The sequence below is a fragment of the Dromiciops gliroides genome, chromosome 2 (genome assembly GCF_019393635.1).
Source record: "Dromiciops gliroides isolate mDroGli1 chromosome 2, mDroGli1.pri, whole genome shotgun sequence".
In the NCBI taxonomy this organism is placed as follows: Eukaryota; Metazoa; Chordata; class Mammalia; order Microbiotheria; family Microbiotheriidae; genus Dromiciops; species Dromiciops gliroides.
This window is the reverse complement of record NC_057862.1, coordinates 191332470-191356532: the sequence shown is the minus strand read 5'-3', so window position 1 is coordinate 191356532 and position 24063 is coordinate 191332470. Positions and strand designations below refer to the sequence as shown.

At 37.4% G+C, this 24063-nt stretch overlaps 1 protein-coding gene across 1 annotated transcript in view; it reads right to left on the bottom strand.

The window, feature by feature from the left end:
* Positions 1-24063, bottom strand: part of KNL1 (kinetochore scaffold 1) — a 98512-nt gene that overhangs the window by 18120 nt on the left and 56329 nt on the right. The window contains exons 10-18 of the mRNA XM_043980556.1: positions 20390-24022; positions 16208-20128; positions 14411-14549; positions 11828-11895; positions 10118-10216; positions 3768-3883; positions 1442-1532; positions 778-894; positions 98-185 (exon numbers count right to left, since the gene is read on the bottom strand). Coding sequence (XP_043836491.1) covers positions 98-185; positions 778-894; positions 1442-1532; positions 3768-3883; positions 10118-10216; positions 11828-11895; positions 14411-14549; positions 16208-20128; positions 20390-24022 — 8272 coding nt within the window. The remainder of the gene's footprint in view (positions 1-97; positions 186-777; positions 895-1441; positions 1533-3767; positions 3884-10117; positions 10217-11827; positions 11896-14410; positions 14550-16207; positions 20129-20389; positions 24023-24063) is intronic.

The following is a 24063-nucleotide window of genomic DNA, read 5'->3' as shown; positions in this document are numbered from 1 at the left end:
TAGTGTGTAAAGAAAGTTTCTGAGGACAGAAGATATGACTCAGAAGATATGACTTGCCTGAACTCCCAACTTTGGAAATGTGTCCAAAAATTTTTACCTAGGTCCAGAGCAGCAAGACAGGTGTCCACCTCCTTGAGTACAGACTCCATCTTGTCCATCCTTGTTTGAAGCTTTTCCCTTTCAGCCTAAGCACAAAATAAATGCAAACAGATTAGCACAAGTGAAAGTGAAAAACTTTATTACAACTCATGTGACATGATGGGGAAGCACATCTTAAAATGAAAAGAGAGTACTTCGTGTTCTGAACTTGGAAAGAATAATAGATCTAAGTAAGGTAAGAAAGCCGATCTATTAGAATGTAAGCTTCTTGTAAATAGGGATTATTTTACTCTTTGTATCTGTATTCTTAGTGCCCACCACAATGCCTGGTACATAATAGGTACCCAATAAATGCTTGTTGATTGACTGACCTATGACCAACGGCATCCACACACACAAGACAGGGTTTTGTCTTTGAAGAATCAGTTCCAAAGGATGCCCCTCACATTGGGATTCCTGGATTTTGCTCCCTTTGAGCACACTACAGGGATGAGGGTATTTTTCAAAGTATGGTGGATTTGCAAACCTATTTTGGTTTTTGGTTTATTCATGGGCCAGATATCCTAGGAACTACTCCCTACCAGCAAAACCTTTTCCAAACTACTCCAAACATTTTTGCCAATTTCATGATCACTACTATAAGAATAATTCTGATCATTCTTTCTGTGCCAAAATTACCTTTGCCGATTGTACCAATTTGCTATATAGAACCACTTTCCCTTGGTGAGCAAAAACTTTGGTCTTCTTGGCAAAACGTGATTTCATTTTGTTCAGATGTACTCCAAATGTCTTCAGCTGTAGGAAAGCATAAGGCATTGCATCAAAACAGTCATGTGGTGGAGTTCAGCTGCTGTATGGCAGGTAAGTAACACAATACCCCATTTCTTTTAGTCATCCAAGCCTGATTCTTATGGCCCCTTCTCTTTTGTTAATGAAAGTCCATTTCCTTTCTGGAGTACAGAACTCAGACCTTTTGAGTTTCACTCTCTGGCTGAGATCCATATCAAACTACTGAACATAAAACCGTTTAGTAAGGATACTCTAACATACTAGTCAAGTTTTAAATGGTTTGCTTATTATTCAATCATGCAAACTCCAGCTGTGCCCTAAACTTTTCCTTATATAAGTTTACTCTGAGATACAAAAGGGGAAAAGTCTGATTACAGGTAAACTTTATATCACATTTGCAAAATGTTAAAAAAAGACTTTGTTGAATTAAGTTTCTATTAAACACAGATTCAAAGAGAAAAAATTTATCACAGTTACATATCTGCAAGTTATATATTTCATAACAAACACAAGGAACCAGTTCAGACATTTTCAGCATTCAGAATAAAAGTACCTCTTCATCAGAGCAGCCCTTCATTACTTCCCACAGGCTCCTATTCACATCCACCAGCAGTTTATCCTGTTTTAAGGCACGGAGCTTTAATCTAAAGCAATGAAAGAGTTCATGAGAATAAGATGACAGAAAAGTACAAAATAAGCTGCACACATATTCTTTAAAATCAAGGATGCTTAAATATGCTAGGAAGCAAAAGAAATAACTTCTTCCTTTGCCTTTAACCAACACTATCAACCAATTCTGAACCCTGCTCTACATAATGAGTCTGAAAACCATCCCAGGACAGTGACCTTCCTTGGTTAAACACTATCCAGAACTTGCAAAATGACAGCAATATGTGATAAATCTAAAAACTTCCTTTTCGACCCACATATACAAAAATATTTCTAGCAGCTTTTTGTGGTGGCAAAGAAATGAATATTGGGAGATACCCATCAACCGAGGAATGACAGAACAAGTTGTGGCATATGAATGTAATGGAAGACTATTGTGCTATAAGAAATGATGAGCAGGCAGATTTCAGAAAAACCTGGAAAGACTTGAATGCACTGATGCTGAGTGAAGTGAGCAGAACCAGGAGAATATTATACACAGGAACAGCAACATTGTGTGATGATCAACTGTGATAGACTTAGCTCTTCTCAGCAATACAATGATTCGAGACAATGCCAAAAGACTCATGATGGAAAACACTCTCAATATCCAGAAAAAGAACTATGGAGTCTGAGTGCAGATTGAAGCATACTATTTTCTTTTTTGTTGTTATTGGTTTTTTGTTTGTTTGTTTCTTTTTTCTTGTGTTTTTTTCCTTTCATTCTGATGGTTTTCTCACAACATGACTAATGTGGAAATATGTTTAACATGATTGTAATGTATAACCTATATAAGATTGCTTGTTGGCTTTGGAAGGGGGGGGCTTGGGAAGGGAAGGAGTGAGAAAAATTTGGAACTCAAAATCTTACAAAAATGAATGTTGGACACCATCTTTACATGTAATTGGAAATAAAATAAAATAAAATACTATTAAAAACTTCCTTTTCAGAAATAATTAACTTTACATCCCAACCTGAAAATGTGCCTCTGAGACCTTTGGAATCTAGCCATTTCATTACTGTGCTTTCCCAAAGCTATTGTGAATATTCTAATCATACCCTTTACTCCATAGGAACCTTTCGTCCAAGCCCCATTGTCAGTTGTTAAAAACAGCCCACTGAGGTTAATTGTCATCACAGGAATCCAGTCCTTTGACAATAAATAAAAATACATTTTTGTCAAATGTAGTAGGGTATAGTACATGCTTGTGCCATGGAAAAAATCCCCAAATGATACCCTATTCAGATCTACCTACTCATTTTAGACAAATCCTAATGCTGTAATAGGCAAAATAAAAAATTTAAGCAGGTCATGGAAACATGCCTAGACAAATCAATAAGTACCCACTCAGATTCAGGCAGGTATGGAAAAAAATTAAGTGACTTAAATTTCTACATTTTAAAAATAATTATTGGAGGATACTTAGTGTTTTAGATGTGACCAACTGCTAGATTTTACTATTTGCATTTGTATATATAAAGTCTTCAGCTGAAGGACTAAGATGTACTTCACTGTTCTGAAATAACACCATTTTTTAATGTAAATCAGGGCCAAAAGGTAGGGGTATGAATCTGGCATCTGGCCCCATATATGGATTAAGAAGATCTTGTATTCTAATTATTTATACATTTATCATATTCCCTCATCAGAATTCCAGTCACAGTAGGACAAGGGACTATGTTGTTTTTTGTCTCTGTGTCCCTCAGACTTAGAAAATTACCTAAAATAAAATGGGTATTCAATAAACATTTGATGAAGTGAATTTAATTTCCATAGTGGCTATCACAGGCCTCTGCAACAAGGGCAGCCATTAATAAAAGGGTGATGAGTCTTTCCTTCTGAGATTATCTCCAATTTATCCTATAAATGTTTTATTTGTACACAATTGTTTACATGCCATCTCCCTCATTAAGACTGAGAAATCTTTGAAGGTAGGGACTAGTTTTGCCTTTCTTTCTTTCCCCAGCTACCTGGTAGGCACTTAATAACTGTTTGGTGGCTGGTTGGCTAGAATATCTTTACTTTGAGATGTTCTTCCAAATCCAACTTTAACATGAAGTATAAGGTAATGATATACCAATGTTTTAAGTTATGTTTTCTTCTACAAATCTAAAAGTGGAAGACCCACTCAAAAGTCATTGTGTACCATGCTACTACTTAGAGATGGTTGATCTTAAAAATTGTAACATCTCTTTTACTACACCCAAGAAAGCAAATAATGTATCCTCACTCTTCAGTCTTTTCACGGAGAGCCTGGCAATCTTCTTTATAAATCTGTATTTTGGGCCGGTAAACATATTGGCTTAACATTAATTCTCTCTGTGTAGATGGAATATTTGTAGCAAACTGAAAGAAAACAAAAAAACAAAAAAACAAAAAGGTAAGTTTCATAGCATTTCAGAAATGCAAAATTGTGGACAAATTCATGTTCAGGAACTAAGTTCCTGAATTTTTATTTTCATGAATTATATTTTATGGGGGAAAAAAGCAACACCACCACACTAATCCACTTTATTAACAAGGTAAAAAAAACTATCCAAAATGTAAAAATTCAAAGACAGGGGAGTGAGAGGAAGTATTAACAGGCTAATCTCTCTCCCCATGCCTCCTTAACAAAGATCTAGAGAAGGCAACAGACTGGAATCTAATTGTGAAAGCCAAGGAAAGTCATAGTAATTTGCACAAGGAGATGGAGAAGTCTGTGGGAGGGGGTCTGACCAGGAGTGCACATAGCTGTAAAGTTGGCATAGAGGAGCATTCCAGTGCCTGAGGAATGAGACAGGGCAAAGACAGGACACCAGAAAGAGATCCTAGGGGATCCCTGAGCAAGTTCTGGGTATAAGTACAGGTGCCATTTGGCAGCTCTGTCACCTACTACCTAGTGCTTGCCCACAGATCCATGGGTGAAGAGGAGTGGTTGTGAACATTGGCCTTAGATGTGTATTGAGTATGGGGTGGCTCTGATCCCAGGAGCAAAGGACAACACCACAGAACAAAGTGAACTAGCAGTTCAGTTACTCTGAACCTGGAAGGTATACCAGCAGCTTAATAGTTGCCGAGTCCATCAGCGGGCCACTGAAACTTCCAAGCAGAAATAAACTGAGAACCAAACTTGGGCCAAGAACTTGCAAAACTTAGACCAAGTGGGCAATGAACAGACTTCTCCACTGATCATACCACTTTGGGAGCACTGAAAGTTTACAGGCTGTAAAGTTTTATAGCTGCAGCTATGAAAATAACAAAAGCAGGGACAGCTAGGTGGCGCAGCAGACAGAGCACCTGCCCTGGAGTCAAGACGACCTGAGTTCAAATCCAGCCTCAGACACTTAACACTTATTAGCTGTGTGACCCTGAGCAAGTCATTTAACCCCAACTGCCTCACCAAAACAAAAACAAACAAACAAACAAAAAATAACAAAAGGATAGAAGTTCAGGTCAGATGTCTCTACTCTCCCTCACTAAGTATGAAAAGCCCAGCACCCACATAAGTTCTCAAGTCAAAAAGTAGATTGGAAGAATGAGCAAACAAACACAAAAAAACAACTCAACTATAAAGAGCAATTATGGTGATAGGGAAGTTCAAGATACAAACACAAAAGAAGAGAATGATTAAAAAAAAGAACAAACAAAGCCTAAAAGACACAAGTTCAACAAGAATTCCTAGGAGAGTTAAAGAAGGAACTAAAAATTATTTTAAAAAAACTAAATGAGAGCAGTAGAAGGAAGAATGGGAAAAGAAGCAAAAGCAAGGGAAGAAAGATGGAACGAGAAGATTTTACTAATGAAAATAGCTCCTTGAAAATGAGAACTGGCCAAATGGAAGCTAGTGACTCCATGAAATAAAAAAAATAATAAAAAAATTTAAAAACTGAAAAAAAAAATGGAAAATGTGAAATATCTCATAAAACCAATGGACCTAGAAAACAGAGGACACTATCTCAAAATCATGAAAAAAAAGTCTAAGTATTATATTTCAAGAAATCATAAAAGAAAACTGTCCAGGTATTTTAGAATCAGAAGGCAAAGTAGAAACTGAAAGAATCCACCAGTCACCTCCTGAAGGAAACCCCAAAATGAAAACTTCCAAGAATATAACTAAAATCCCAAATTCTCAGGTTAACATAAAATATTGATATTCCTTCTCAAGTACTGAGGAGTCAAAATTAGGATCATACAACATTTAGCAGCCACTACCATAAAGGGGAAGAGAGTTTGGAATATGATATTCCAGAAGGCAAAGAATCTAAATCTAGGCTTATAACCAAGAATACCCAGCACACCTGAGTGTAATCCTACAAGGACAAAATGAATCAAAAACAGAGGATTTCCAAGCATTTCTGATGAAAAGACTGAAGCTAAGTAGAAAAGTTGGTATAGAAAGGAATCAAAAGAAGCATAAAAGGAAAACATGAGTGAAAAATATTAAGGGACTAAACCCTGTGTACCTTCTCATATGGAGAGATGATACATGCTGTCCCTCAGGACTTTTTCATCACCAGGGATCATAGAAGAAATCTAATTAGATAGAGTGTCTGGGTGTGATTCTGGTGTGTTTGAATGATCTCAAAATAAGATTGGATGGATGAGGAAGAGGAATGTGCTGGGAGAAGGGAAAGGAAGAATGGGGAAAATTATTTTACAAAAATGGTACACAAAAAGGAGTTTCTACAGTAAGGAAAGGGAAATGTGGTACAGATGACACCTGAACTTTGCTCTCATCTGAACTGCTGCAAGGAAGGAAGAATATATATACATACACAGTTGGAAACAGAAATAGATGTTACCTAAGGGGCAAAAAGGAAGAAAAGAAGTTAAGGGAAAAGGGAGAAATAAGGGGTAGATTAAAGAAGGCATTAGTTAAAAGGAAAACATTTTAAGAGAGGGCAGGGAAAAAAGAGGAAGAGAAATATAAAAGAATAGGATGGAGGGAAATACACAGTTAACAATCATAACTGTGAATGGGATGGACATAAATTGGAAGAGGATAGCAGATTTAGGAATCAAAATCCAACATCATGTTGTTTACTAGAAACATTTGAAACAGGATACATACCAAGTTAAAACAATGGACTAGAGCAGAATTCATTATACTTCAGCTTAATTAATTAATTAATTATTTATTTTTTGCAGGGCAACGGGGGTTAAATGACTTGCCCAGGGTCACACAGCTAGTAAGTGTCACGTGTCTGAGCCTGAATTTGAACTCAGGTCCTCCTGAATCCAAGCCTTGTGCTTTATCCGCTGCGCCACCTAGCTGTCTCTACGCTTCAGCTTAAATAAAAAAGTCAGGCAGCAACCATGATCTCAGACAAAGCAAAAGAAAAAATACATCTAATTTTTTTTTTAAGTGAGGCAATTGGGGTTAAGTGACTTGCCCAGGGTCACACAGCTAGTAAGTGTTAAGTGTCTGAGGCCGGATTTGAACTCAGGTACTCCTGACTCCAGGGCTGGTGCTCTATCCACTGCGCCATCTAGCTGCCCCAAAAAGACATCTAATTTTAAAAATGAGCAAAGAAACTTCATGATAAAAGGTACCACAGACAATGAATTTCTCTCTCTCTCTCTCTCTCTCTCCCCCTCCCCCCCCCACCCCACAAAGGCATAGTATCTAAATTATAGGAAAAAATAGACAGTAAAACTATAATAGTGGGGAACCTCAATTTATCCTTTTCAAACCTAGAAAAACTGAACCAAAAAATAAATAAGAAAGAAGTTAAGGACCTGAATAGAATTTCAGAAAAGTGAAATATGTTATACTTCTGGAGAATATTCAATGGGAATAAAAAGAAACATACCTAATTTCTCCACTGTGCATGACATCTTCACTAAAACTAACCATGTATTAAGACATAAAAACTTCACAAACAAATGAATATTTGTGGGATGCAGCCACAAGAAATTGAAGGAATAAGCATAGACAACATGGAAACAAAACTTTTACTTTTTTCAGAAGATATGATGGTTTATTTAAAAAACCTAGAGGGTCAACTAAAAAGCTAGCCAAAACAACTAGCAACTTCAGTAAAGTTGCAAAATATATAAAAAAACTCAGACAAGTCATCAACCAACACACACACACACACACGTATGTGTATATAAACTCACTTTAAATACTAAAAACTGGACTTCGTATAGGTTTAACTCATTATGTACATGTTCAGATCACTGGGAACGATTTGAACATGTGTACTCTGTTTAAATGTTTAATTTAAGTGCATACCCTTTGACCCAGCAATACCACTATTAGGTGTTTTTCCCAAAGAGATCATAAAAAAGGGAAAAGGACCCACATGTACAAAAATATTTACAGTCGCTCTTTTTGTGGTGGCAAGGAATTGGAAATTGAGGGGATGCTCATCAATTGGGGAATGGCTGAACAAGTTGTGGTATATGAATGTAATGGAATACTATTGTGCTGTAAGAAATGATGAGCAGGCAGATTTCAGAGAAACCTGGAAGGACTTACATGAACTGATGCTGAGTGAGATGAGCAGAACCAGAACATTGTACAAAGTATCAACAACATTGTGTGTTGATCAACTGTAACAGACTTGCCTTTTCTCAGCAATACAGTGGTCTAATATAGTTCCAAAGGACTCATGATGGAAAATGCTCTCTAAATCCAGAAAAAAAGAACTATAGAATCTAGATGCAAATTGAACCATACTATTTCTACTTTTTTTGTTTTTATTTTTTGAAGTTTTTCCCTTTTGTTACGATTCTTCTTTCACAGCATGACTTAATGCAGAAATATATTTAATGTGATTGTTCAGATATAACCTATATCAGATCGCTTGCTGTCTTGGGGAGGAGGGAAGGAGAGAGAAAAATTTGGAACTAGAAATCTTTTTTTTTCTTTTTTTTTGAGGCAATTGGGATTAAGTGACTTGCCCAGGGTCACACAGCTAGTAAGCATTAAGTGTCTGAGGCCACATTTGAACTCAGGTCCTCCTGAATCCAGGGCCTGTGCTCTATCCACTGCACCACCTAGCTGCCCCACTAGAAATCCTATAAAAAGAAATGCTGAAAACTATCTCTACATGTAACTAGAAAATAATAAAATACTTTTATGATTAAAAAAATTTTTAATAAATAAATGTTTAATTTAATTAAACAAATCTTGATAGTGTCTATTACATAAAAGGTATGATAGAAACAAATTCAAACTTATAAAATGGATCAATTAAGTGTGAATATTTAAAAGGAAATATAAGAACAAGAGCCACTCCTCAGTAGATAAATGGTCTAAGAACAAGGTGATCTCAAAGCAATAAATCCAAGTTATCAACAATCATATGAGAAAATGCTCCAAATCACTAATAATTCCTTTAAGACATTTCTGTGGATAGAGCACCGGCCCTGGAGTCAGGAGTACCTGAGTTCAAATCCGGCCTCAGACACTTACTAGCTGTGTGACCCTGGGCAAGTCACTTAACCCCAATTGCCTCACCCCCCCAAAAAAAAAAAAAAAGACATTTCTGCATGAATTCTTTCCTAATTTCTTCAACTGCTAGTACCCCTCCAAACTATCTTGTATTTAACTATTTTGTATTTATTTTTATTCAGTTTATATTTATGCTATCTATACTTATATATGTACATGTCTCTTCCTTTAGAATGTAAGCTTGTTATGAGTAGGACTTGTTTCATTTTTTTGTAAGTATATTCCTAATGCCTAGCACAGTGCCTGGCAGGTGGTAGGTGCTTAACAACTGCTTATTGATAAACTAATGAGCACTACTATAAAAGATGACCTAATGTCCTATGAAATATTTTTGGTTTACTTTGGATATATGATGAAACTAATTCTGTCAACTCCTATTTGCCTCTTCAAAGAAGAACTATAAGACATCCTGTCATTTGGCTGCAACTTCCTTCTGTCTTTTGGTTTCGTTTATAACAAATTGCAGAAGGATATGATTCAGTTCCTCTAGTAATAGGCCCACTTGGTGGACATTAGATAAGAATCTCAGAGTATCAAGAATGGAGTTAATGCTTATTGAAGGCCTAAAAACTGTGTGATTCTTAGCATGCTTTGGCTCCTTTTCTGCCACTTTCATTGCAGAAGCATAATGGGCAGCATGGGGCTATAGGCCACTTTTTAATCTTTGTTTCATGAGTTTTCCAAGGCAAAAGAATTAATCATGAAGTGGTCAACCTATTGGTAATGATGCTAATCATACGTAACTGAGGTGGTCCTGGAAAAGCAGAGCTTCTTGCTAAAATGATGTCAAGCTTTTTAGGATGGTGGAACCTCAGAGAGTTTGGGTTTCAATTCTGTTTCAGCCTTTAAAAACAGATGATCAGGCAGCTAGGTGGCAAAGTGGATAGAGCACCTGCCCTGGATTCAGGAGGACCTGAGTTCAAATCCGGCCTCAAACACTTGATACCTACTAGCTGTGTGGCCCTGGGGAAGTCACTTAACCCTCACTGCCCCGCCAAAACCCCCCCCCAAAAAACCCAATTGACCGTGGGGGGTTCCCCACTAGAGTAAAATTTTAAAATTTCAATGTCTATACTGGTATCACTAGGTAATCAAGCAGAACAAAATTTAGACAAAGGTAAGAGATTTCAACTTACATTGGCTGGAAGGTTACTCTGTCGGGGTTTCTGAATTAAAATGTGGACCTGCAAAAGTGTAAAGAACTCTCTTACTGTGATCCTGCCATCATGGAGTTTCTGAGGAAGAAAAAAAAACAGTTTATTACCATTTGAAATATGCTCTCTTTGACTATTATCACCTCATATTTAATAGTTTTCTTTCGAAGAGATGAAAGCACTTTATCTATGTTGATTAAGCTATACAATATACATATGAATTATATAAAAAATATAATCACTTCCATTTTCCTAGGGTATACAGTAAATGGGAATATATTATTCAAAGAATTTCAGAGCAGAAACACACCACTGTAGGAAAAAGTGAACTAAAGGTTAAGAGAGGTTATATTACCTTCCCAAAGCCACACAGATGTTTCTTTGTAAAACCAGGACTAGAATCCAGATCCTTTGACCCATAATTTATAATTCTTTCTGCTACAATATGCTGCTACCCTTACCCACAGAAAATTGATTTATATTCTCCTTAATATTATGTAAAGCAATTTGGAATTATGCTAAAAAGCAATGAAAAGATCCATATCCTTTGGCCCAAAGATCCCACTGCTAAGCATATACCTCAAAGAGGCCAAAGACAAAAAGGGTTGAATATACATCAAAATATTCACAAGAACATTTCTTTTGCAGTGGTGAAAAGCTAGAAACAAAATGATGCCCTTTAATTGGGGCATGGCTAAACAAATTTCTCTATGTGAATGTAACAGATTTTTATTACACCATAAGAAATTAATATGAAAAATTCACAGAAGCATGGGAAGATTTAAAAGAAGTAGTCCAGAATAAAAGAATACACATGAGGGGCAGCTAGGTGGCACAGTGGATAGAGCACTAGCCCTGGATTCAGGAGGACCTGAGTTCAAATCCAGCCTCAGACACTTAACACCAGCTGTGTGACCCTGGGCAAGTCACTTAACCCCAAATGCCTCACCTCCCCCCCCCCCAAAAGAATATACATGACTATACTACAAATGGGAATAATAACAATAAAACTACAAACAAACACTGTAATCATAAGAACTAAGAAGTTTCGCCCCAGAAAAGTATAAAGAAAATATAATTCCATTTGTAATTTGTAGAGTTGGAGGACTGAGTGTGGGAATATTTAGTATGTCATCAGGCTTATATAGTGTGCTGTTTGGCTTTGCTGAAATAGTTTTCTTTCTTTTTTTTTTAGCATTCTTTGTTACAATGGATGGCTTGCTGGGTAAGGAAATAATATATTTGAAAATAAAGGTGATGCAAATGTACAAAAATTTTAAATTTTATTTTTAAAAAAAGAAAAGAAATACTCTCAAAAGTGCTACCATTCAACATGAAAAGAGCTGAGAAAATAGACTGGATATTCTTACAGCTACTTCCATACTTAGCACACTGAGCTATGCCATCTAACTGACATTAAAAAGAAAACATGGGGGCAGCTAGGGGCGCAGTGGATAGAGCACTGGCCCTGGAGTCAGGAGGACCTGAGTTCAAATCCCAGCCTCAGACACTTAACACTTACTAGCTGTGTGACCCTGGGCAAGTCACTTAACCCCAATTGCCTCACCAAAAAAAAAAAGAATAAAAAAAAGAAAACATGGAAAGTCATTAGATTAGGCTTTTTTTTTTTGTGCCACCTGGCTGCCCCTAGATTAGTTTTAAGATTTTCAGGTTTTTCAAATGCTAACACACCTCTTTCAAGCTCTCTTCACAAATGTTGTCCATGAGAAATTGTGATTCCATCTGACTGCTCTGCTGTACTAGGAATAAAAAGAGAAGTTAAGAGATAAATAAGTTAGAAAGAACTTCATTGGCAAACTCTACTATTGTTCTTATTCATGTTTGTGTTATTGAACCTGAAATCACCCACAGAGACCTCTCTGCAAAGGTCATATAGAAAGGTAACTTATTTCCAATTAAGCTTTAACTCTACTGTTTAGGATGAGTCCATTTTTAATAAGCCTTTGACACTCACTTTATATTTCTGTAGAGCTTCCCTACTTAGAACTTACTAAAATGACTCAGAACTGAAAAATGTAAACTTTAAATTCTATATTCACAAAACATTAATTTCAGAGCACCGAATAAGGTCTAAACAATATTCATGTACTTCATACACTAAGAAATTCTCATTATTTGCCAAACCAAGAAATGAATACTTTAACTTATATGCTACAGACAGATCTACAGTAAAGATGCTGGAATAAGGCAGGAAAATACGTGGCTTTACCAAACATAAAACAACACTTCAAGTTGAATTTTCAAGGAGCAGAAAAAATAAAAAGTTGGAATAAAGCAGTCATCCAATCTAAGGCAACTTAGGACCTTGGAAAATATCTAACCTACCGGGTGGTGGTCTGACCAAGGGAAGTGCAGATCACTGCATCAACAAACAATAAGCCTTGGGAGCAGCTGTGTTGCTGAGAACTTTTGCCCTGGGGATCAGAGGCTGACTGGGGGAAGACTGCAGGGGCCCTCCACTGGCACTAGAAGTGGGGCCCTGGATGCAGGGCCCAGGTTGTGACTACCCACAAGGAGGAGTGGGGACACAGCAATAAATGTGGCTGCGGAGGGATAGCATACCAAAGCCTTTAACTATGTGGATTACCACAAATTGTGGTAAGTGCTCAAAAAGATGGAAGTACCAGGTCATCTTACTTGTCTCCTGAGTAACCTGTATGTAGGCCAAGAAACAACAGTTAGAACTGAGTGTGGAACTGAAAAAGGAGCACAACAAAGCTGTATATTGTCACCTTATTTATTTAACTTAGATGCTGAGGACATCTTGTGAAATGTCAGGCTAGACAAATAAAAAAGCCAGAATTAAGGTTCTGGGGAGAAATATCAACAATTTCAGATACACGAATGATACCATTCTGATGGCAGCAAGTGAAGAACTAAGAAATTTCTTGATGAGGATGAAAAAGGAAAGCGTAAAGGCAGGCTTGAAGCTTAATATAAAAAAAAAAATTAAGATTATGGCAACTAGTTCCATCACTTCCTGGAAAATAGAGGGAGAAGAAATGGAAACAGTGTCAGATTTTATATAACTGGCCTGAAAGATCACCTACAGATGGCGACCGCAAGTCATGAAATTAAAAGACGCTCGCTTGCTCCTTGGGAGAAAAAATGTGGCAAACCAGAATAGCAGACTAAAAAGCAGACATCACTTTGCCAACATAGCTCTGTATAGTCAAAGCTATGGTTTTTCCAACAGAAATGTATGGGTATGAGAGCTGGACCATAAAGATTATATAGAAAGTTGAGTGTTCCACAACTGATGTTTTCAAATTGTGCTGCTAGAGAAGACTTTTGAGAGTCCCTCAGAGAGCAAGGGGATCTAATCAATCAATACAGACTATTCATTGGAAGGTAAAATGCTGAAGCTTAAATACTTTAGCCACATAATGAGAAGATAGGACTCATTGGAAAAGACCCTGATGTTTGGAAAGATTGAAGACAAAAGGAGAAGATGGCAGAGGATGAGATGGATAGATAATGTCATGGAAGCAATGAACATGAGCTTAGACAGATTTTGGCAAATCATGGAGGACAGAAGGGCCTGGTGTGCTATGATCCATGGGGTCATGAAGAGTCGGACATGACTGAATGAAAGAACAAGAACAACAAATTCCATAATTGGTAGAACTGTGAACTGATCTAGTCATTTTGGTAAAAAATTTGGAATTATATCCAAAGAGTTTTAAAATGATATATCCTGTTAAAAATGATATGTCCTGTTAAAAAAAAAGAAAAAGAAAAAGAAAAGAAACAATGAGCAAGTTGGGGTTTTTTTGGGGGGTGGACAATGAGGGTTAAGTGACTTGCCCAGGGTCACACAGCTAGTAAGTGTCAAGTGTCTGAGGCCAAATTTGAACTCGGGTCCTTCTGAATTCAGGGCCAGTGCTTTATCCACTGCGCCACCTAGCTGCCCCGAGCAGGTTGTTTTAGAAAAACATGGAGAGACTTGCATGAAATAAGAGTGAAATGAGCAGAACCAAGAGAACATTGCAAATGGTGACAGCAAAACTGTCTGAAGAATAATTGTAAATGACTAAGCTATTCTGAGTAATTTGATCATTCAAATCAACTAAGAAGGATGGATGAAGCAAAGTGCTTCAGAGAAAGAACTAATATATGGTAGTATGTCTTGTATGGTTCCATAGATATATATAAAATGATGGCCCTCTCTAATGAGGGGTTGGGAAGGAGAAAGGCAGACAATTTGGAACTCAGTATACAACAACAACAAAAAAAATTCCATAGCCATCTTACTGCTGTAATTCATGGATGTCCCATCAGCCTTGATGGAATCCGAGGAGCTGGAACAACTAGATGGGGTCCTGTTAAGACTTTTCATCAATGAACCACAAGGATTTTTATCCACATTCTCTTCTATATGGTGATCAAGTGCCTGAAATCATTAATTAAGAAAAACTATCAGGAAGCATGTATAAGGTATTCTTTCCTTTACAGAAAAGATTTTTGGGGTATCTTTTTTGTTTTTACACTGGCTAGATTTTCCCCATTATCACTCTCCCTTTCTCCCAAAATCATCCCATAAGGTGTTCTTTTGATCAGGATGTGCTTGCTGGGTATAAGAAGTATTTTCACTTCCTATGAACCCACTTTCTGTTTCTGGGATACCCCAATAAGAAATTAGAACATGTCATGAATTTGGGTCTTTCATTTTGAATTTTAAGGCCCACAGAAAAACTTCATGATTACACTCCATTTACATAAACTGTCTTTAATAGATATTTCTATATTAGTCCAGGTCCACTTTACTTCCTAACATTAATCTGGGTCATCTGTTTAGTCTTTCACCAGGGATAATAGAGAGGGCTTATTTCCAAGCTTTGCTGACATCATAAATGGCTAAAATGCTTCTGGCTAGAGGGCAAACAAATCACAATATCCCAAAGTTGGTATTTTTGATTTTGTGATTTCTGACTTCTCCAAAAGTACATATTTTAGGGAAAGATTCCTTATTGGTTTTAAAATTAATTTAATTCAACATTTATGTGCTCAAAGAACTAGTCTAGGTGCTGGTGGAAGATACCAAGATTGCAGAAGACAGACTCTGCCCTCATGGATCTTTTGGTCTGAAGACAGGGGGTAGGTGGAGTGGGGATCATATTATTACAGAATAATACTTAAATAAATGAAAGCTGCAAAGTACAACATGATATCTAGTTATAGAAGTTTAGCATTAGAAGTCACCTTAGTGATAATATAGCAACATTCAACCATTTCAATAGTATATAGGTGGGGAAACTTGAGACAAAGGAATATCAAGACATTTCCCCAAAGACGCATATCTAGATGGTGGCCAAATAGCATACACAAACTGTTTTATAGTCATGTGGCCTTAACTAAAACTTCAACTGGTCTAATCCTTGTTTAGAACCCCATCTTTCTTATGAAGTCATAATTTCTGGCTTTTTTTCCCCTGTCCATGCTTGTGCTTCATCGGTACAACTCCCAGTAAGGAAAATCCTCCTCCTCTTGTAGGCTGGAAACTATTCTGCAACTTAACGTTTTTAAGAGTTGCCTTGGGTTAGTGAGAAATGAAGTGCCTTTCCTAGGGTCACACAAACATTATGAATCAGAGGCCTAACTTGAACCTAGGTCTTTCTGACTACAAAGCCAGCTTTTCATAAATCATGCTACATTGCCTCTGGTAATTTATGACTTGCTTTTTCATTAATAAACTTAAAAACTGTTATAAAAATGCCTATAGTCTTTTATGAACTTCTAAAGCTTTCTGCTCTCTACCTAAAAAACTGTAGTTTGGAGGAAAATGTAATAAGTCATTTTAAATTAACTTAAAATTTAGAATGCAATAATTTCTTGCAGTTTATTTTTAAGCCATTACTCATTTCTTTCTTCTGCACCCATTTGTTATCATAGAATTATCTTCTTTGTCCTGTTCGACTGGGACACTTTTGACACAGAAGTATTTCTCCAGCACTGTTAATTGGAATAGAGCAAAAAGATCAATTCCCTTTTATCAGAGATTAAAATGCAAGTTGCATATACTTTTTAGTTACTACACAGAAGTCCACTCACCTGGAGAGCCTGGGCTGAATTACTAAGATTGGTTTCATCCTTTCGGATTTTCTTCTCACTGGGAACACTGTCATCTTCTCCTTGTACCAGGAGTCTTTTCTGACTAGTGAAGGTTTCCTTCCCTGTACTTTCAGGTAGTTGGATCTCTTTTTGGCAAGACTCAGGCAAAGTCTTTCCCTCGGTTTCAATGCTGATGGATTCAGAGGAATTGTTCTCTTCTGGATCTAGAGGAAGGGGCTCCTCATTTATATACTGAGAGGGGCTCAAGTGTGGCTCTGTTAAAGCAGACATCAAATTGGAATTTTTCTTGTTAACTGGTTGAGTTTCTAAAATGTTTAAGTCAGTTGATTCTACTGGATCATGCTCTAAGGCATTCATACCAGTGACACTGCGATTTCTTTTGTTTGGCAGTTTGGGTAAGAAGATTCCTAGAGAGTACCTTCTTGCCTTAATTTTATCTTTTAAAACAGAATGAGATGCATCTCCATTAGAAGAATAGGATTTTCCCTCATCTTTGATGTTGTTGGCATCATTGGTTTCTATTTTTGTATCTTGTTTTTCAGTGGTTTGAGATCTATCTATACTGTCTTCTGCTTGTTTTCTCAATTTGGATAACTGTTCTGTAAAGTTAGCTATATGACCAGTCTGAGATTGTGAAAAAATTTCAGATCTCTTGATTTTATTATTCAGATTTGGTTTGGTATTAGCAGTACTAATAGCTTTAGATGAAATCACAGGATTTGACAGTTGGGAAAGCATGGCCTGGAGCGGCTGTACTTGTGTAATTGAGCCTGAGTTAACATGGATTTCCATAGTTGTTTCCCATTCAGATATTTGTACATTTTGTTTTAGTTCCTTTTCTGAGGCTGTAGTAAGTTCTCTATCATCATGCAACATTTTGATCTTGTTTTCATGGTTAAGCGTGTGAACGTTTCCTGTAGCACCTTCCAAATTTCCATTTTCTGCCTTAGGTTGCATTAGTTTATCTTTATTTATAATACATTGCTCCTTTTCTGGTATAGGAATTAAGTGGGTAATTTCCTGAGGTTGAGAGTCAGCAAATACAGCATCCCTGAAGAGCTCACTTCTTTGTCTTTGCTCTCCATCATTGGTGAAAGCTTTCACTTGATGCTTTGGAAACTTAAATGGAATTGTTTTAGATTTAGGTTTTGTCATTTTTCCCAATAAAATTGCACTATCAAAAGGAGATGCTTTGTTTTTGGCTGTTTCCAATATATAATCCTGATCAATAACTTTTTCCACAGGTTTTTCATTAATAATAGTGCTTTGAGATCTGTCCATTTCCATTGCATCCTGATCACCTGTAAACATAACAGTTTTATCTGCAGGGAAGAAAGATACTGCAGACTGCTGCTGTACATCCTGAAGAAAACTTCTATTTTCTATTGCATCTGTTTGTTTTTTAGTGACCTTTTTATCATTAACACCTTCACCTGAAAGGAAAATAGTCTCATTATTAGGAACATATGTTACTGGTGCTCCAACTGGGTAATTTCTTTTAAAGCTATCAAGTTCTGCCTTATCTGGAAACATGTTTTGGGTGTTCTTCATAGTTTGGTGATCAATGACAACAGTATGAGACTTGGTAATTTCTAGCTCATCCTGATTATCTGCAAATAACATTGTTTTATCTATTTTCCTACTGGTTCCTACATCTTGTAAATCAGCTTCACAGTCTGTTCCAAAAATGTGACTTTTGGTGATGTCAGTAATCTCCATGTCATCCTGTTCACCTCTATACAAAACAGTTTTGGAAGCTGTAGCTAAAGGTATCAGACAACTGTCCTGTTCACCTTCTAGGGCACCTTTGTGGTTTATTTCCTTTGTAAGAGCACTGGTAACTTCCATATTATTCTCATTACCTGCAGGAAACACAACAGTTTTGTTACTGTAGAGTTCATTCTTGCTTTTACTTCCTCCAGGTTTGTCTAACAGCTCTGCACTCTCCAAGTTGGGTCCCTCTACAGTTTTATCAATCATACAAGGGGTTGACTTAGTTAATTCCATGTCATCATTAGATGTAAACATGATAGTCCTATCCACAGGAATACTCCTGTGGCCATTTCCTTGTGGCACCATCTGGCTGTTTATTACTGTTGTGTGGCTCTTAGTGAGATCCAAATCATTCCCATCTTCCTCTGAAAAGAACACAGTCTGATCATTGGGAGTAAATGTCATCTTTGGTCCACCTAAGCTTTTCCTTCCAGAGCTCTTCAGATTAGACCTATCTTGTGTCTTCTTCATAGTTTGGTAATCAATGACAACAGTATGGGACTTGGTAATTTCTAGCTCATCCTGATTATCTGCAAATACCATTGTTTTATCTATTTTCCTACTGGTTCCTACATCTTGTAAATCAGCTTCACAGTCTTTTGCAAAAATGTGGCTTTTGGTGATGTCAGTGATCTCCATGTCATCCTGTTCACCTCTATACAAAACAGTTTTGGAAACTGTAGCTAAAGGTATCAGACAACTGTCCTGTTCACCTTCTAGGGCACCTTTGTGGTTTATTTCCTTTGTAAGAGCACTGGTAACTTCCATATTATTCTCATTACCTGCTGGAAACACAACAGTTTTGTTACTGTAGAGTTCATTCTTGCTTTTACTTCCCCCAGGTTTATCTAACAGCTCTGCACTCTCCAAGTTGGATCCCTCTACAGTTTTATCAATCATACAAGGGGTTGACTTAGTTAATTCCATGTCATCATTAGATGTAAACATGATAGTCCTATCCACAGGAATACTCCTGTGGCCATCTCCTTGTGGCACCATCTGGCTGTTTATTACTGTTGTGTGGCTCTTAGTGAGATCCAAATCATTCCCACCTTCCTCTGAAAAGATCACAGTCTGATCATTAGGAGCAAACATCATCTTTGGTTGACCTAGGCTTTTCCTTCTAGAGTCCTTAAGATGAGACCTATCTTGCATCTTCTCCATAGTCTGGTAATCAATGACAACAGTGTGGGACTTAGTAATTTCTAGATCATCCTGATTATCTGAAAACACCATTGTTTTATCCATTCTCCTATTGGTTCCTACATCTTGTAAATCAGCTTCATGGTCTGTTGCAAAAATGTGGCTTTTGGTGATGTCAGTGATCTCCATGTCATCCTGTTCACCTCTGTACAAAACAGTTTTGGAAACTGTAGCTAAAGGTACCAAACAACTGTCTTGTCCACCTTCTAGGAGACCTTTGTGGTTTATTTCTATTGAACAAGTATTGTTAATTTCCATCTCATTTTCATCACTCGCTGAAAAAACAACAGTTTTGTCACTGTTGAGTTTATTTATACTTTTCTTCTCTTCAGGTTTTTCAAACAGCTGTACAGTATCCAATCCAGGATCCTCTGTGGTTTTGTCAGTTATGCGAGTGGTCAATTTAGTCAATTCCATATCATCACTGGATGTAACCATTACAGTTTTGTTTTTAGGAATATTATTATGTTCATCTCCTTGTGGCACTATTTGGCTGTTTATTACTGTTGTGTGGCTCTTAGTGAGATCCAGATCATTCCCATCTTCCTCTGAAAAGAACACAGTCTGATCATTAGGTGCAAACATCATCTTAGGCTGGCCTTGGCTATTTTTTCTAGAGTCCTTAAGATGAGACCTATCTTGTGTCTTCTCCAAAGTCTGGTAATCAATGACAACAGTGTGGGACTTAGTAATTTCTAGTTCATCTTGATTATCTGCAAACATCACTGTTTTATCCATAAGTTGACAGGTTACTAAATCTTGTAAATTAACATCACAGTCCATTGCAAACATGTGGCTTTCAGTGAAGTTAGTGATCTCCATGTCATCCTGTTTGCCTCTACACAAAAAAGTTTTGGAAGCTGCAGCTAAAGGTACCAAACAACTGTCCTGTTTGCCTTCTAGTATACCTTTGTGGCTTATTTCCTGTATAGGACCATCAGTGATTTCCATATCATTTTCATCATCTGCTGAAAATACAATAGTTTTGTCACTGTAAAGTACATTTATGTTTTTATTCCCTCTAGGTTTGTCTAACAGCTGTATAGTATTCAACCCAAGATCCTCAGTCATGCAAGTGGTCAATTCAGTCAATTCCATGTCATCATTGGATCTAACTATTATAGTCTTATCCACAGGAATAATCCTGTGGCCATCTCCTTGTGGCACTATCTGGCTGCTTATTACTGTTGTGTGGCTCTTAGTGAGATCCAAATCATTCCCATCTTCCTCTGAAAAGAACACAGTCTGATCACTGGGAGTAAATGTCATCTTTGGTCCACCTAAGCTTTTCCTTCCAGAGCTCTTCAGATTAGACCTATCTTGTGTCTTCTTCATAGTTTGGTAATCAATGACAACAGTATGAGACTTGGTAATTTCTAGCTCATCCTGATTATCTGCAAATAACATTGTTTTATCTATTTTCCTACTGGTTCCTACATCTTGTAAATCAGCTTCATAGTCTGTTCCAAAAATGTGGCTTTTGGTGATGTCAGTGATCTCCATGTCATCCTGTTCACCTCTGTACAAAACAGTTTTGGAAGATGTAGCTAAAGGTATCAGACAACTGTCCTGTTCACCTTCTAGGGCACCTTTGTGGTTTATTTCCTTTGTAAGAGCACTGGCAACTTCCATGTTATTCTCATTACCTGCTGGAAATACAACAGTTTTGTTACTGTAGAGTTCATTCTTGCTTTTACTTCCCCCAGGTTTGTCTAACAGCTGTGCACTCTCCAAGTTGGATCCCTCTACAGTTTTATCAATCATACAAGGGGTTGACTTAGTTAATTCCATGTCATCATGGGATGTAAACATTACAGTCTTATCCATAGGAATACTCCTGTGGCCATCTCCTTGTGGCACCATCTGACTGCTTATTACTGTTGTGTGGCTCTTAGTGAGATCCAAATCATTCCCATCTTCCTCTGAAAAGAACACAGTCTGATCATTGGGAGTAAATGTCATCTTTGGTCCACCTAAGCTTTTCCTTCCAGAGCTCTTCAGATTAGACCTATCTTGTGTCTTCTTCATAGTTTGGTAATCAATGACAACAGTATGAGACTTGGTAATTTCTAGCTCATCCTGATTATCTGCAAATACCATTGTTTTATCTATTTTCCTACTGGTTCCTACATCTTGTAAATCAGCTTCACAGTCTTTTGCAAAAAAGTGGCTTTTGGTGATGTCAGTGATCTCCATGTCATCCTGTTCACCTCTGTACAAAACAGTTTTGGAAGCTGTAGCTAAAGGTATCAGACAACTGTCCTGTTCACCTTCTAGGGCACCTTTGTGGTTTATTTCCTTTGTAAGAGCACTGGTAACTTCCATATTATTCTCATTACCTGCTGGAAACACAACAGTTTTGTTACTGTAGAGTTCATTCTTGCTTTTCCTTCCCCCAGGTTTGTCTAACAGCTCTGCACTCTCCAAGTTGGGTCCCTCTACAGTTTTATCAATCATGCAAGGAGTTGACTTAGTTAATTCCATGTCATCCTTAGATGTAAACATGATAGTCCTATCCACAGGAATACTCCTGTGGCCATCTCCTTGTGGCACCATCTGGCTGTTTATTACTGTTGTGTGGCTCTTAGTGAGATCCAAATCATTCCCACCTTCCTCTGAAAAGACCACAGTCTGATCATTAGGAGCAAACATCATCTTTGGTTGACCTAGGCTTTTCCTTCTAGAGTCCTTAAGATGAGACCTATCTTGCATCTTCTCCATAGTCTGGTAATCAATGACAACAGTGTGGGACTTAGTCATTTCTAGATCATCCTGATTATCTGAAAACACCACTGTTTTATCTGGGGTGCTGCTTGTTCCTTCTTCTAAATCTGCTTTCTCTCCTGCAATTGTATGGATTTTATTGATCTCCAAACTATCCCCCATATTTTCAGTCATCCTTTTGTTATTCAAAGATGAGAGGGTTAAGCCTGGTGATTTCCCATGTCTCAAAGAAGCCTCATTGTATTTCTGCTTCTGCTGTTCTTCTGCTGTTATCTTTGAGTTGCCAGTTTGAATAATTACTTCATGGTTTTCAGTCAAGTCCATATTATCTTGCTCAGGGGCAAAAATAATAGTCTTTTCTGAAGGATAAGGCAAGAGTGAATTGGTCGAAACTAATTTCATGGCTATCAGTGATTGATGAGCATACTCTGGGCTCACATCTGTATTAGCCACTGTGTGATTCTCAGGTTGGGATAATGAATTCTGGCAGTTACCAAATGGTTTTTCAGACTGTAGATCACCTTTGTCTTGCAAGAAGGAATTAAATGCCTCTTTTGGTGGAAATGGAATCTGTTGAACAATCTGAGATATAGGTCTACTTCCGGGAGAGAGAGGTTTTTTCGTTTTCACAGGGGCCAGCACATTAGCTGAGGTCAGAGGTAACTGAGTTCCTAAGTTGCTGCTATCAATCTTGACTGTACAACACTTGGTCAAATCCATATCTTCACCTGAGAAGACAACAGAGTTGTTACCAGACAATGAAACACCTAAAGGATTTGCCAGAACCTGCTGTATTCTTCCTCTAGTTATATAAGAAATTGTATTGCAGCTTTTGTTCTGTTTCATATCCTCTGAAACAGTCTCTTGATCCTGAAATAGGTCATTTTCAAGATTTGGTAGAGAAAGGACCTGTACATTAGTTGGACATAATTCAATAATCTGATCATGTATGGCAACTGTGTTACTCTTAGTAATGTCCATATCAACCTCTTCTGAATAAACAGTTTTATCCATGAAACTAGAGTTGGCATTCCCTACATTTGGATACATTTGAGTTAAATTACTGACATGTGCATATTTATCATCTCTTTTGGGTGTAAGACTTTTAGTCATTTCCATGGCATCATCATTACTAGAAAAGAAAATTGTTTTATCACCTTGAAATACTAAGCCAGGACATGTAGATTCTGGAGCCCAGGTTAACGTCCCAGAGCCTTGGTTGGAAGCCTGTGATGCTAGGTGACTTTCTATCATCCCAGTGTGGCTTCTGGTAATATCTATTTCATTCTCAAGATTTCCTGAAGGGTCTTGAGATGGAACATTCTGTTGGATTTTACAGATTCTCTTTGTCTCTGGATTTTTAGTAGTATAGCCACCTTTTGTGACACTCTGATTATGATTCTCTCTCCCAGATACGTTATTTGTAGGAAGGAAAATCTGGGCTGTGTGATTAACTGTCAAGTCCATAAAGTCATTGCCATGTACTGTAAAATCACGTCGTTCAGCTGGCCTCAAGAGAGGCTCTCTGGCTATCGGGTGCATGGACTGAATACTGTCTGTAAAGCACTGGGTGATATCTTTTCCATCATCTTGTTCTCTGAAGAGTCTAGCGAGACCATGGCTCTTCTCTTCTGCATTAGGAAATACATGCTTTTTTGGCAGAAAAAAGGCATCATTGTTTGGCTCTTGGGAAGGAATGTGTGGTATAAAGACATTTTCCTTATCAGGTCCTTCAATACAGGAACTAATAGATTTTTCTAATTTTAATCTTTTTATGAAGTCATTGAAATTTAGTTTATTTTCTGAAGAGGTACTTGTTTTGGACTGAAACGAACATTTATCAGTTATACTCTCAGGAGCAGTGGACAAATTAAAATCTTTGTTCATGGTTAGATCTTCAGTGTGGGACTTTAAGTTGGCCAGAAAGGATTTGGTGTCTATTTTGAAGGGCTTTCCCATTTCAGGGCAACTTAAGAGGCCCTTTGTAATCATCACAGTGTGACTAGCTGTCAAGTCCATTTGATTTTCATCTGAGAAGATGACTGTTTGATCGTTTTCATACTTTTTTTCATGAACAGGCTCCATATCCAAGCCCTATAGTAAAAGTGAAAAACAACAAATTAGCGTTTGCTTGG